Genomic DNA, 15,214 nt, shown 5'->3' on the forward strand with positions numbered 1-15,214 from the left:
GGTTGAGACGGCGTTACCGGCTGTAACCGCCGTATGAGAGCAGTGCAGAGTGAACATGTACTAAATTCACGTGCAGTCGGCCCGGCTATGAAAACAAAGCTCAGAGCAGCTTGACTAACAACACACAGTCTACAGTCATCGTCGTCATCGTCATGTCACCCATTGGTTTGTCGGTTTGTCGTTTTGAAGCCTCGAGTTCAGAGTTTGCCGACGCCATGTTGGTTTTTGTGCAGCCAATAAACTGAAGTTCCCATATTTGACATGCAGAGGAGTGACGTAGATGCCGTATACGGCTCTGGTAGCGGCAGAGACCTGTCAATCACAATAAGCCCTGCCCTAAAGCATACTCTGCTTTCTGGTCTATTTGACTGTAAATGGACCATCATTTACTAAATGAACATCATGCTGTATTGAAGAAGACTTGAACCGAGAGATTGAGACCATAAACTCATGTTTACAATGTTTGAAGTAGAGTCTTTCTCATAGACTTCCACACAATCGGATTTCTTTTTGCAACCAGAGGAGTCGCCCCCTGAACACACAGAGGGAATGTGACTTCACTCTCTGCTCAGGTAGAAATTGATCCACTCTGTCTTTACATAGGTAATAGTTGTTTGATGCTATATCGATGTTCTGAATATGAAATGTAGCACCTCTAAATCTACTGTACTGCTCTGTGGTCCTCTCATCCGTCTGACTGGATAGAGGAATCACAAACAGTTTAACAGCACTTTCACTCTCTTTCTCTGCATCACCACCTGGGGGGCCTAGTTTTCCCAAATCTGGCCCCCTGACTCCTGGCTGCAGATGATCTGATCGATTCCTATAATGCACTGCCCCCCCCCCCCGATAAAATAAATACTCCGCTGCAATGGAGCCCTCACATATATTGTATGTGACATCATCTCGAATGAATTTAGTAGAAGAAGAACATCTCTTTCCCCTTTCCTCTTCATCGCTCTCCTCTCTTCACACCCAGTAGTAACTTTGGACCGCTGTCTAATGTATGCTAAGCTGCTGCTGCCATGGTAACCCCAGTGCAGGATTTAGACCCAGTTCAGGACTGGAAGTGAAGTGCTGAGCAGCCTTAACTGTAATCCCCCCCCCCCTCAATCAACCTCCAAAAAAGATAACATACAGCAGCAAACATTTGCAAAAATAAAAACACAGACAGATGCACACACATGTGCAGCCAGTGACGCACACACTAATCCAGCGGTGGGAATGAACCCACATCATGCTGCCTTAGCAATAACGCTGGGGAGGGAAGCTACAGGCTACCTGGTGGAGTGACATGGGAACAGATGTAAGGCAGGAAGTATATTTCTGTGGATCTCGGAGAAGGCTGGTGGAGTCCGCATGCGATCAATGACTAACAGAAATAGTAAAGAAATGATTAAATGAGTCACCGCCTAAATTTCCATCTCGGCTTGCTCAGTGTGTCATAGGAGATCCCCGGGACGTGTTGGGAGATTAGTTTGGCTGAGAGCATAACAACAACTGAGATTGATTTGATGAGTGATCCTCCCAACAGCACCTGTTGGCCAATGAGAGAGCTGAAGTCCAGAGAAGCCCCCCGCCCCCCCTTCACCCTGACAGCAAAGACAAACGTCTGTTTGTTGTGTGTGCGTTTGTATCGCATGCACGTGTGACTGCTATATTTGTCCGAAAACATCCCTGGGAGGCGAGTCCATGTGTGTGAATGTTTGAGAGTGTATGTGTGTGTGCGATGACAGTGCACGGGTGTGTGGGTGTACAGCTGTAGCGATGACGTAACTGGCTGAAAGCTGATCCATTTGGCTCGTCGGTGGAGGCGGTGGTTCTTGGATTGGCTCATCCGCCAGCAACGGGGAATCTCAACGAGGGGTTTCCGGCGGTGGCTAGTAGTCACCCGAGTGGCTATGGGCTGATGGGGGTTAAATAGAGGGTGGGGTGGTGACTGTGCAAACTCACCCTATCGGCTGAGCTACGGCGCCACCCCCCCTCCTCTCCCCTCTGCATGCGCATACCCTGGTGTCATTTCTCCTTGAGGCATGGAGGAGGCCAAACCAGTTTCTCCAACTGTCAAAAACTGAGCGTTTTTCTCCCATACAGCGAGAGTAATGACACAGCGGAAGACACACACATGCACACAGAGCATAATAGGATAGACAGACAGACACACACACACACACACACACACACACACACACTCCATAGCCCCCCTACTCTGACTATAAACAAACTAGCATGCTCACCAAAACTACAACCTGAGGTGTGGTTCTTCTCTCCACAGACACACACTTTTCCTCCTCGCCTTACTCTGACGGAGGACGGGCCCGTCTGTCCCCTCGAGGGCGCACGTCGGCCTCGTTCCTCGCTCTTACCTGTCCAAGATGTCATGGCCGGATGTGGCTGTGGCTCCCAGCAGTCCGAGCGCTGCACTCCCCACCGCTGCGGCAGCCCCGCTGCCTGCCTCCATGATACTGACTCACTGCAATGAGCAGCCTGCCAGAAGAGCAGAGAGAGAGAGAGAGAGAGAGAGAGAGAGAGAGAGGGAGGGAGGGGGAGGGAAGGGGAGGATGTGAAGAGGTAGATCAGGGGGGAGAAATACGAATGAGATTTAAGAAATCACATGTAGAGACAAGAGAGGGAGGATGACGGAGGAGGAAAAAAAGTGGGGAATAATGAGAGGGGAGGAAGGACTGTGGTAAAGAGGAAAAGGAACGGGAAGACTGGCATGGGAGAAGGATGAGAGGGCAGGGAGGAAGAAGAAAAAATCATTAATTGTGTGTGTAGTCTATCGATCAAATAAGTCATGCTGATGGAGCTTTGCAAAGCAGGATTTCACTTCGGTGTTAACACATGGAGATTCTGGCACGCACGGCGCTCTGTGATTAACAGTCAGACACCAACATTGGCCGCCGTGATATCCTCCGCTCTCTATTTCAACCCAGAACATCAATGGTTTAAACTTTTGTTTTTCTCAAACCAATCCCTTGTTTTATGAAAAATGCCATTTTCTCTATCTCATATAGAAGCAGCACTGTATCTAGACCATGTGTATAAGAAGTGGACGTAGTCATCGGGACGTCACCTATTGCTTTGTGGACTGCTGTATTGCAGCCTCGAGTTCTGAGATTTTGCCGTCAACATCTTGTATTACAGCCGTCGCCATGTTGGTTTCTTGCACCCGATAAAGGGAAGTTACCATATTTGATATGTGGAGGAGTGACAGAGACGTCGTATATGGTTCTGGTAGCAGCAGAGACCTGTCAATCACAGTGTAGCCCTGCCCTAAAGCATCCCCTGCTTTATGGTCTGTTTGACTCTAAATGGACCAAAATGTACTAAATAAGGGATTCCCAAAGTGGGGTGCGCGAGCTGCCTCTAGGGGGTGCGCGAGAGGAAAAGTGTAATGGCGGTCTGATGGTGTAATAATATTAAATATAAAAAAAAAAATGTAATTTTAATTTAAAAACTGTCAGGTGGGACATCTGAAGCTATCAGTCGTAAAAGAGGAGAGAGAGAGAGAGGAATCGGAGGCGAGGGGAACGGAGAGGTGCGTTGGGGGGAGACCGGGAGAAGAAATCCAGCCAGAGTCAGAGGAAGATGAGACGGAGGAGACCGGAAAGGAGGAAGGGATAGCACAGACAAATCGGGAGCACATCGGCCCATCGCGGAGTCAAGGTGAAAAAAGAGGAAACGAGGGTGAGCATCAGACTGGGAAAAAAGAGGAAATATGATGAAAAGTATCTGTGTCTGGGCTTCACTTGGATTGGCAACGCAGATTGCCCAAAGCCACAGTGCGTGGTGTGCAGTGAGGTTCTGGCTAACAGTCTGAAGCTCTTATTTACGTCGCCACCTGAACACCAAGCATGCCAGTGCAAGTCAAACGCCCCTTACATTGTTTATATCGAAATCGGAGGAGTTACAAAACAGCCAAAAACAACTGGAGTCTCATTCATGTGTTGGTCTATAAATGACGCACTACGGGCTTCATATCTGGTTACAGAATAGCGAGAAAGGGGCTACCGCACACAATCGCAGAAGACGTGAGCTCGCCAGCTGCCAGAGAGATGGTGGAATGTATGATTGGGGAGAAAGAAGCAAAAAAGTTGGACATGATCCCGGTGTCCAACAACACTGTGTCGCTGCATCGATGCTTTGTCCGAAGACATCCTGGCTACATTAGTCGCTCATTGATTGTAAATTAAATGTGATAATCTGCCTCTGAGCCTGTGCGTGTGTGCTCGCATCCGTATTGCTCTTTAAAAGTGACGCCTTGTGTCACTGAAAGTTATTGAAACTTTGTTGCAGTGTTTCAGGGCGTTTTCACACCTTCAGTTCGTTTGCTTTGTTGCACTTGCTCCTTTGTTCGGTTTGTGTTCACACTGCAACATTTAACAGCGGACTAAATCTTGTAAACAAATGCCACGCGCGAGCAAACTGTTCTCTCATTGGTCCGATTCTTATGCGGCTATGAAGGCTTAAAAGGCTCTGTTGCTTCTTTTAAATTTTTTTTTATTAAGGGGGGGGGGGGGGAGGGGTGCGCGAACCCGGTCGGGATGTAGAAGGGGGTGCGCGGCCTAAAATGTTTGGGAACCGCTGTACTAAATGAACATCATGCTGTATTGAAGGCTTGAAACTAGAGATTAAGACCATAAACTCATGTTTACAATGTTTACTGAGGGAATAAATCAAGACAGAAGTAGAGTCATTTTCTCATAGACTTCTATACAACCAGGGGAGTCGCCCCCTGGTGGACACTAGAGAGAATGCACGTTTTAAGATACTTCCACATTTGCTTCACTCGGCAGAACCGGAGGTTGCCGCCTGGTCCAGCCATTCACCTCAAGAAGAACAGCTCAATGCTGGTTTCAATGATGTTAACTGTCCAATCGAGATGAATAAATGCAACACAATCACACATCCAGACACCAGAAGCTTGTTATGCAATAACAAGCTTACTGTAAGATTTCTGCAAACACAAGAGACTTTGGAAACGCTCTGACACGATTACAGAATAGCTTCCTCCAGCAAATTAAAGTTATACCGGCAGTAAGACAGTGGATCTTGTCTCATTACTGGAAAGGCATTTTATTGATCCCCAGGGGGAACAGCAGTCGTACACGAATGAAACGCACGGTATGAAGAATAGCGCAGCAACAAATGTCAAACACAAGTACTAACACAAACGTAGAAGAACTATGAGCGTGCATACGAGCTGCAGTCGGTAGAATTAAGTAAAAAGATGTATTGCACTGTGCCAGAAGTTGGACGGCTTGTAATTGCAATGTAATTGTAAGTCCGTTAGCGAGTCCAGTAAGACCTCTGGGCCTCCTAGTGCGTTAATGTCCAGACTGAGTGGGGAGACTGGGGGCGAGTTGAACAGTTTGATGGCCACTGGAAGGAATAACCCCATGTGTCGCTCGGTGGAACACCGCAGGGGTCAGAGTCTTTGGCTCAATGCTCTTCTCAGGAAAACTAGAATTAAATAAGTTTGTAAACAGTTTTTTCCCATGACTACAACAAGACGATGAGGAGACGCCACCAACTTTTGTACAATCTGACTTCTTTTTGCAACCGGAGGAGTCGCCCCCTGACTATCAACCGTGCTCATCTCCTACCCACTGAATCATCAGAGTACCCATAATCACAGCAGAGAACGCCCTGCCGTGTATTATTGCTCCAATACAGCCCACCACATGACGACCTCCCATTGAAATACAACGTCATCGGCCAACGGAAATAGACAGGAGCATCGCGGGAACGACCCATCGAAAACAGAGGAGGACGGAAAAGTCCATCAAGCCCGTTTCTGTGTGGCGGTGAATGGCTGTGCACTGTGAATCCCTGGAGGATGATGCCGAGAGGAGAGAGACGGAGGGGAGGTGGGAGGGGAGCAGGAGCGTGGGAGGAGAGGATCCTCACAAGACACACTGAAGCAGCTGCTTCTACAGCTGCTCGGCATACGTAACTCCCGGGGGCTCTCTGTTACATATAACATATACTATCTATCATAATAATAGACATAGAAAGAAGTGGATCACAAATAATAAAAGACAGATTTTCTTTCATTTCACAGGCAGTCATCTAAAATGCTGAAGTTAATTTACATCTTTAAGAAAGTTTTTCATTCCGAGCGATTCAGGGAGCTTCGTTCTAAAAATAACACTGCGACGGTATGAATGGTGAGCGAATAAGCCGCCCTCTGGACCAATCAGAAACTAATGCGCCACCTTGTTTTCACCTGTGATCGTCCATGGAATAAGAACGCATCCGGACGGCCCGGCTGCCTGCGAGTCTGGGTGGAAAGAGGATCAACTTCTGAGGGTCTGTAGGCACTCATGGAGTTCAACCAACCAACCAAACGGACACAGTATGGACCAGACAGCTACGGTGCATGGCGATATCGACTGCTATGAGCACACCGAGTGGTGTGATGTGAGCGTGAAGGCAGCGTGAGCTGTGGACGCGCTGGTCACATGTTGAAATTCATCTCTTGTCCCGGGCTACTGTAAAGCCCAGCTCTTAAATCACTGTAAACAGCTCCCAAGTCACACAGCAAGGACGTGAGCTTGGCCCAGCTGACATTAAGCGAGTGCTTTCGGGTGGAAGCACCTGCATGCATATGCCGTGGGCGTGACGATACGCATCTCTTTTGTTGTTGTGCGCGGAGGGAAACGAGTGTGTAAAAAAGGAGGCAGCGAGTTTGTGTATGCCAGGCAGGTAGGGCAGAGCTTCCCACAAATACCTGATGCAGCAGAAAACCCAGAAAATGGCCGACCTTGAGAGAGGACAGAGCCCGGGCTCCGAGGAGATAAAAAAATCAAGACCGAGTAGTTTCTGCACAGTCGAGATCCTTCATTCTCATCAGTACCTGGTGATAAAGTCGGCTTCATTAGAATCCAGGGTTGTGTCTCATCACAGGTTTGAGGCAGGTAGCTGCTGCACTAATGAGTGGGGATAGAGGTCATATAGGTCATGTCATGTGTTGATAACGAGATACATCCCTTCATGTAATTCAATAAATAAATAGTCTTTATTAAATAAGCACATGGTAAAGCCTATTTTTACCAGAGTATTCCCAGAAGCAGAATTTTTATCATTTCAGATTTTGTGAGGAAGTTGATTTGGTGTTGCTATTTTATTATGAATTTTGACCATGTGTATCACAATGTCTCGATATATGATTCGGTCACAATATTATTCAGTTGAAAGATGAATCATCATGTTGAATTATTGCCCCGCCCTATTAATAAGCACCATCTTGTACTTCATGTCTGCCAGTGTTTGTTAAAGTAACTGGTTAAAAGGTGATTTCTAGACTGACATGACAAACTCATCTACGATGACACAACAGACAAGAAGCAGCAAAAACACATCCAGGCAGCACGCCGACACATTTATAACGAGGTACGCTAATGATGAAGTAACTTTATCTCGACCCCTACAGTACCAGGGTGAACCTGAAAGTTACTCTCTGATGCCAGACGAGCGGGAGAGGCAGCGAGGGAGCAGCTGGACCAGGAGAGTCAGTCTGCTGTATTACTGCAGGGTTGATCCACATGGACACTGTGTGTAGGAACCTGACAGTCCGGTATACGGACGGTAAGCATACAGAGCCTTCTCCACAAACCTCGCAATAGGTGTAACCATGGTAACTGTACACATCAAAGAAGATGGCGACAGCTGTAGCCTGAGTATGCTGAGCGGACATTAAATAAAATGCACAAGGAAAAGGACACTGAAACGTTTTTGTTGACCACAAACAAAATCAAATCTAATTCACACTTTTGTCCAAAATAAAACTAAATCATCATCGGTACAAATATGAACGCTGCATGTGCAATCACACAAAAGATGACTTTATATCCCATGACGTCTGCGCGTTACTGTGAACTTTCAGTCTTGTGTTTTGCTACAGTTGCTGCACATTCTCTCCTAGCAGACTGGATCCCACGTTAAACCCTCTGGGAAGCAGAGCAGCTCTGGAGTGGAAGCGAGACACGTGAATGCACACAGAACCCCCTCAGCATGACATCAATACTAGGATGGCGAAGTTCACCCACATGACCTCTTACAGTTTAAGACACCGCAGCTACGACGCAAAGAGAAGATGCAGCTAAAACAAGGCCTATTGATGCCATGGATTATCATCGCCGTCGTCACTGAGGCACAAGCTGTTTGAGATTGAGACGTGTCACGAGACCCAGACAGCAGATTGGGGACCTTTTCTTGATTCCTGCCATCTTCACCAGCAGTCTGAATGTAGACGTGCACTGAATGCTGGGCCTTCTACTGCTGGATGCTGGAACATCACCACTAGTGATCAGTCAAAGTTGTGATTTACAATTCATCAGTTGTTCATTTGCACATTCAGTCCAGTGCAGTAATGCAGGCTGTCACAGAACAAATGCAATCTGCTGTGTTTACTGTCATACTACATAGACATGGTTCCATGTGAGGATATAGTTGGGGCTGGACCCAAATATTCCACGAACCCTATTTGATGGTTGGAAAAAACCCAAAGCGGCCTGTGGTAAAAAGTTAACGTAACAGACGATCCAGAACTGTACAAGCCACAAGGGAACAAAAGATGCTACTGTGCAGCCGCTTGGTGTCAAAGGGCGATTTAGTGACACTACAACACCGTTGCATGAACTAAAGCCTGATTTGGCACGAATGCAGCAAGAGTCTACAGCCACGCTACAGGCACAATGGTGAATGCTAACATGATGTTTATCTTTGTTAGCATGCTGATACAAGAAGGTGGACTTAAAACACTGCAGGCCGCTGATTGGTCAGAGAAGCGTCACCAGAATCGGCACTTCCCTAAGAACGGGCCATGTTCCTTGCACAAAACCGCGATTACCGTCAATTTATGGAGGCGCAGACGTTCCTCTGTTCGGTTGCCCATGAAAGGATCCAGTGTGTTGCGTTGATGATGATGTCACCGCAGTTTCACGTGGCGCCACTATGTCAATCAGATGATGATGTAATATTTGTGTCGAGTGGAGCGCTACCATGCGGGGGAAAGGAGGCATTAGCAGTGCAGATCGTTTCACCCAACACTACAAAGAGTCTGATGCCCGTCCGGCGTAGCCCTCCTCTCTCCCTCAGCACTGAAAGCACCCACTATTCAAACATATTGATATGCAAATAGGACAACACGGTCTCCTTGGCACTTCAGGGCGGGTTCTCGGAGCTCCCAGCAACAGCGCTCAGCTTCCCATGGACTCTGCAACCCTCTTCAGCTGAGTGTCTGACTGCCCAGCTGAATGTCAGCAGTGTGTAGTCATGTCATGGTGTCTGATGGACAGCAGAGGAGCCATTTACAAAGCTTGTTCTGCAGACATATCAAGGGGGCATTCCATCACGACAGAGCTTCTCCACTACAAACTATTTACCACCAGAGCAGCATGCACCTCCATCGTGGCAGTGCTCTGAGAATACACTGAAGTTTGGCTGTGACAATGTCAAAACAACCTGGGTCCTTCTCTCGCTATTCACATTGTCACCAGTGATTAAAAGTCATCTTTACAACACCACAGTGCAATAGCACATTTCTTTAAACATCTGTTCCTTATTTATTTTGCTGCTTTCATGTCACATCTGGCAAAGTTTCCTTTGCCCCGACTATTTTTTATGAGTTTGCTAATTGGAACTCCCACGACTATGTATACATGTCCAATCAGCCCGGCACAAACGGTGTCTATTTCCTGTGTGAAGGATTGATTGTATTTGTGATTATTTTTATATGTAATACCTTAAAATGCTGATGTGTGCTGGTTGCAGGAGGAGTCCCACAGACAATGTTACGTGACTCACGGTCGCAGCACTACAGCTTGGATCAGCATGAAACTCTCCTGAACCATCAGTACAGAAGATGAACAGTTTTAGCTCTCACAATCTAAAGTATGTGCATTTAAAAACTTTGGGGGAAAAGTTAACTGCAACTCCCAAGGTGCAATTCAGCAAAAAACATGCATTGTTCACATCACTGAAGATTGACCGTAAAATGTTTTGAATTATCTGCAGTTATTTCAACATTTTCAAATAAAACATATATGCACACTTCCCTCTCACACACACTGATGAGCTCCGACAGAGCCGTTGGTTTGAAGTGGCAAAACAGGACGAGGGTTGTAAACTCCCTATTTAGCGAAATAAATATATTCAAATATATCAGCTTATCGTAATTCATTCCCAACGCTGCAGTCCACGGCTCTTCTGCCAACAGTCTCTCTCTCCTCCTGCTGCAATCGCACAACCACTAATGGTTATGCAAATGAACGCATGAGTCACATTGAAGTAACAGCCTGGAAACAACCCTTGCTATAAGTTACGTATCGTACCAGTCATGTCAAGCTCCTTCACCTTTTCTTTGAGGAATCCTTTAGGATTTCATCATATATCTAAGCAGCATCCATTGGTAGCATTGGTGCCTATTCTGAGCTCCAAATGTACTCTCTCTCTCAAGCCTCTGTCAGACATCCGACACCCAGTGTTTTGTGTTTATTGAGGGTAGAACTACACTCCACATTCCTCTAATCCTGACGAGCCCGGTTCTGCGTCGCCTCTTCAACATGTGGAACAACCTTGAACCCCGTCAGCGACAACGTAAAGCCTGCAGTGTGGAGAAATGTCTCGGCTTACTTCTGTTAGTAGGGTCCTCAGAATAACTTTTTAAATGCTTGAATGTGATCAGCAGCCGGCAGCACTCTCAGTCATGTTCCGCAGCCTCGTCTAGTCTTTATTCTCTGTTCAAGAAGTTGTCTGTGCAGCAGCAGTTGGTAGCTGATAAGAGCGAGGCTGTTCTGAAAGGTTACTCAAAAAGACAAAATCCTTCACTCATCTAAAGAACTAAAATATTGTATGCTGGCTTGGAAATAGTGTACGCTAAAGGTGCTTGATTCAAAATGCAGAGCAAAAATATTATCTCTAAACGTCTCTTAACATGGCGCCCGCTGAGCCGGCGACTCACCGCTAACGGTGCTAAACAACAGAAACAGCGCTGACTGAGCTAACAGTGTTCACCTGAGGGGGGAACCGGAGGTTCGATGCTACGTTTCCACAATGACACAATCGCTCGGGGCGGCGTTATCAGCTGTAACCACCGGCCGGGAGCTAACCAGCAGGGCACGCTCACATGCAGGTGACTTCATGCTCTGCTCCACTATATCTTTACAGAGCAACCAAAGTCCATTCAAAGTTTCCAGACATGTATGACCTCAGATGTAAAGCCAAGGCGGGATCCTTTGCTGAAAGTTGACCCTTAACATGGTCCTTCTACCAGTTAGTGTGCTTTTACCAGACTTTGAAACAATGTAGTTAGTTTGCATGAGGTAGTGTTGAATATAATGAACAATAATATATAAATAATTTAATAACAATATAATATTGTCAGCATAGAACCAGGTGAATAATCAAGGCCGTCACTTCGTAGATGTGCAGATGTTGGGAAACGCTCTGAAAAGAATGGATTGCATTGCCGTGCTTGTGTTTGATAGACTGGCATGTGGTTGGGTCACAGGAGATGAGGCAGAGGATTGGATGAACTACGCTGCATTTGGTCAGCATCGAGAAATTCAATCTCACAGGCAGTGGAATATGTGATGCTGCCAGCCATAGATAGAGCAAACCCACTCTAGCATGAACATGTCAGTACTAGCACATAGGAGGGAGCCTGAGTTCATCTGGCTTTGACCATTGATTCCTGTTTTTATAGTTCAATAGGAAAGAGATGCAGTTCTGCAGAAAACACGCTCCGATAGAGAGCTACTAAAATCACCCAATAAAGTAGTAGTTTCATCACACTCATTAATCAGTGAATTACATCACTGTAGCACAAGTTGCCCTCCATAAATCTTATTTTGGATGATCAAAACACCAGTCCAACAGTCCAAAATGGGGGGGGGGGGGGGGTTATCTCGTGATGCAGCGATACTGATATCAGATAGCGGTCAGATGCTACCTCAAATAGCTTGATCGAGTATCGTGACAATTGGGCGATCTGGTTATTTTATTATTATTTCAAAAAGAGCAATACAGTACATTTATGTGTATTTCATCGTCACATTGGATTGGTACTCTTATCTGGAATTTAAAAGTCAGATCCATGCATCTCTAATTTGATCAACCAGTAAATGACACCTGACTGGAGACCTTCAGTCACATTTCAGACACACACTTACACCAAAGTGTGAATCCTCACCGGGGATGAGCTCATTAAAACATCATTTGTGTGCATTACAAATATTTTATCCCTTAGCACAACAACATGAGTATTGAGTGAAAAGCAGACCGTTGGCCCTTCAAGTTCAACTACGAGTGGCTTGGCCTTCAACCAAATGTTTCCAAGGAAAGAAAATGAATGACCTTGTTGCTGATGTGGAAGCTCTGGGTAATAAACATGTCCTGATAATTAGCAGGCTGAAATCTGATAAGCCACCGACTCACAGCGGCTCACTGTGGGGCGACCACGCTTAGTGAATTACCGGAGGAGATAATGTAATAGAAGGTGAAATGTGGATCTGAATTACCAAGTTACAAAATGAGTGGACTGGAGAGGCAAAAATGACAGAGCTTGCATTACTTTAATAGTATGCTAATAGTAGTTATTTCAATTGCTGTAACAACATCTTCATGTAATCAGGATGAGCATAACTCAATAGACAGAGCTGGGGTACTTTTCAGTGGTTTAAATTACTTGCCTGGTCCACTGCTGTGCTTTGTCTGGTGACTTACACGGTTTCAACTCAAGTCACACAACGGGGCGGATGCAAAATGGTGTGTTAGAAACAGGAGCAGCTTGGCGGTGTAAAAATGAAACCACCTTCATGTTAAAACAAAGACCACAAGTAAGAAGATATGAATAACAGTGGTCAGTGAATGCATCCATCCATTTGGTTATATTACCTTTTAGCCACATATTTGTCCACACCTTAACTTGAGCAACTATTGAACGTGTAAACACAGCTTACTGGAGATGTAATCATGTTACTGCTAACTATGTAAAGTGAGCTTAAGAAGCCATTACCTTACCCTGGGTCTGAACCAGGTTTCATGTGTGTGCAAGAGGATTAAAGGGTATTAAGTGATGGAGACCATGAGAAAACACAACCTCGCTCATATGCAAATGAATATCTCATTCAGGTGTGATAGAACGAAGAGCAACACTGCATGTAAGATACGCTGACAGCACACACAAGTGCATTAACCAGCAGAGGGTTGGGTATCAACTTTCCAAACATCTTTCCAAATTCCCAAAAACTGTGGATTCGATAAGACTTGTCCATGTGTCCTTGGGAAAGACATTTAACCCCAAATTGCTCCCGCAGGCGGGTCCTGCGGTGTATGAATGATTGGCCTGTCATCAGTGTATGAATGGGTGAATGACGACATGTAGTGTTAAAGCACTTTGAGTGGCCGGAATACAAAAGGTCCTATTGAGGTATTAGAGTGACGCTTTGAACGACGTCATAACCCACAAAATAAATCCTCACTTTGAGCGACTCATTGGATTAAATCATTTGTATTAAATCGACTTCCTTTAATAAATATAACTCGTCAGTGGGTGCTTCCCTTTAGGTGGATCACGCGAGTTGGAAACCATCCTACAAAGCCACCACTGGCATCTAATTCTACAAACGGAGTAATCCTAATAATATCGCTATAGTCTCATCGTTTTCTGCAACTGTGCAGAAATACCGGCTTTAAACATGACATGCAAAAAATACAGTTGTCAAAAGTTGATTTAGAATCCAAACGTTGTGATTGAAGCTTCTAAGCTTACTATTCAGTACAGCCACACTTACATTGTACTTCACTTTTCTATTGTCTAATGAGAGAGGACACAAATCAGACGTGTTTATGGAAACAAAAACAGCTACAAAATCAAATAAATGAGAGCAATAGCCCATAAAAACAATTTGACTCATTCGAAGGCCTATAAACAAACTAATACAAATGAACTGTAGCCTCTGTCAACATATCAAATGAAAGACCTGGCTCTGTGCGTCTATCGATCTCCTCTGCTGCGTTTTAGTTCCCTGGACAACGTCCAGGATGTCTCCCAGCCCCCACGCAGCTAACGTTAGCAGCAGCAGCGTATCACGCACAGGTACAAAACACAGACGAGCTCAAATTTGACTTTTATATTGCGGGTAAATGAATGATGTCCACAACATGCCGGAACCGAGATCCGTTAAGAACCGGATTGGATAAGCAGAAAGGGATTTGATGAAATTGAAACAAAGCCCAATTAGAGATGTTCCAAAACCCTTCTTCCTTCCCAGTATTGATTCCTTTGGCTTAGTGGTGGTGATGTATAGTCATGTGACTGTGCTGTAGCTCCTTTACAGCCCAAAGTTAGCTTTTTACTTCTTCTGATTGCATTCATGCTTCAAAAATATTTTAAGTGGGTTTCTGAACAAAACGTGGAAGTATCACACACATTGATATTCAAACAAATACATTTATTTTCTGCAATAGTCAAAAATCCAATGGAGAAATCCCTTTGGCTTTTGTAGAGGGAACCAGTGTGAAACTAACTTCCTGGTTGGCCTACAGCAATACGTCCTCCATGCAGCGCTCTACATTCACGAGTACATATAACTTGAATTATAAAGTGCTGTAAGCATATTATAAGCATTAGAAGCATGTTTATAATGCATTTTAGTAAAAGCATGAATCTGACATAACATGAGCTAAATGATCCTTCAATCAGCACCAGCAAAGAGAGCTCCACAAACAAAGAATTAGAATGGCAGTTAATGGTTCTAAGCCTAATCAAGTGGAATGCATATGAATAAATAGCAGCGCTGCTTTCTGTATCTGCAGTTTGAATTATTCACAGATCTCTTCTACTGAAACCACTTGACTGCATTACTGGAAACTATTATTTTAATTGCAGTGCTGGCTTGGCAGCAGCTGTATATTCGAATCACTTGGCACTCCAGAAAGCAGGCGGATAAGACCGAGTAAGAGGAGAGTGCTAACTTCATCGAGGCTCAGGGGCGTCATCGTTTGCTCTCTGCGTGGCCTCTGCAGTGCATCTGCACAACGGCAGCCACGGAATAACTGCCTGAGTGAGGAGTGTCAGAGTGTCGCGAGAGGAGGGACCAAAGAACGTCACCCTGAAACTAATCCTCGGGTCCAAGAGCGGCATCTCTCCCGTCAATTATCTTTGACAGCGTTCGCCACAACAGAAAGTCGCCCAAGCACAAAC

At 45.4% G+C, this 15,214-nt stretch overlaps 1 protein-coding gene across 10 annotated transcripts in view; it reads right to left on the reverse strand.

The window, feature by feature from the left end:
• The window catches only part of arhgap32b (Rho GTPase activating protein 32b), a gene marked incomplete at its 3' end in the record, with an annotated part of 173,871 nt that overhangs the window by 61,783 nt on the left and 96,874 nt on the right, over positions 1-15,214 (reverse strand). For 3 of the 10 annotated variants that reach the window (XM_079283251.1, XM_079283249.1, XM_079283242.1), the window contains exon 2: positions 2,367-2,487. The exons of 6 other annotated variants lie outside the window; for them this stretch is intronic. In XM_079283251.1, the coding sequence (XP_079139377.1) occupies positions 2,367-2,461 (95 nt within the window). In that variant the 5' untranslated portion in view covers positions 2,462-2,487. Of the gene's footprint in view, positions 1-2,237; positions 2,488-15,214 lie in introns of those variants that run through there. One more of the 10 variants, XM_079283252.1, reaches the window with a different exon arrangement.

Source organism: Melanostigma gelatinosum (genome assembly GCF_949748355.1).
Source record: "Melanostigma gelatinosum genome assembly, chromosome: 14".
In the NCBI taxonomy this organism is placed as follows: domain Eukaryota; kingdom Metazoa; phylum Chordata; class Actinopteri; order Perciformes; family Zoarcidae; genus Melanostigma; species Melanostigma gelatinosum.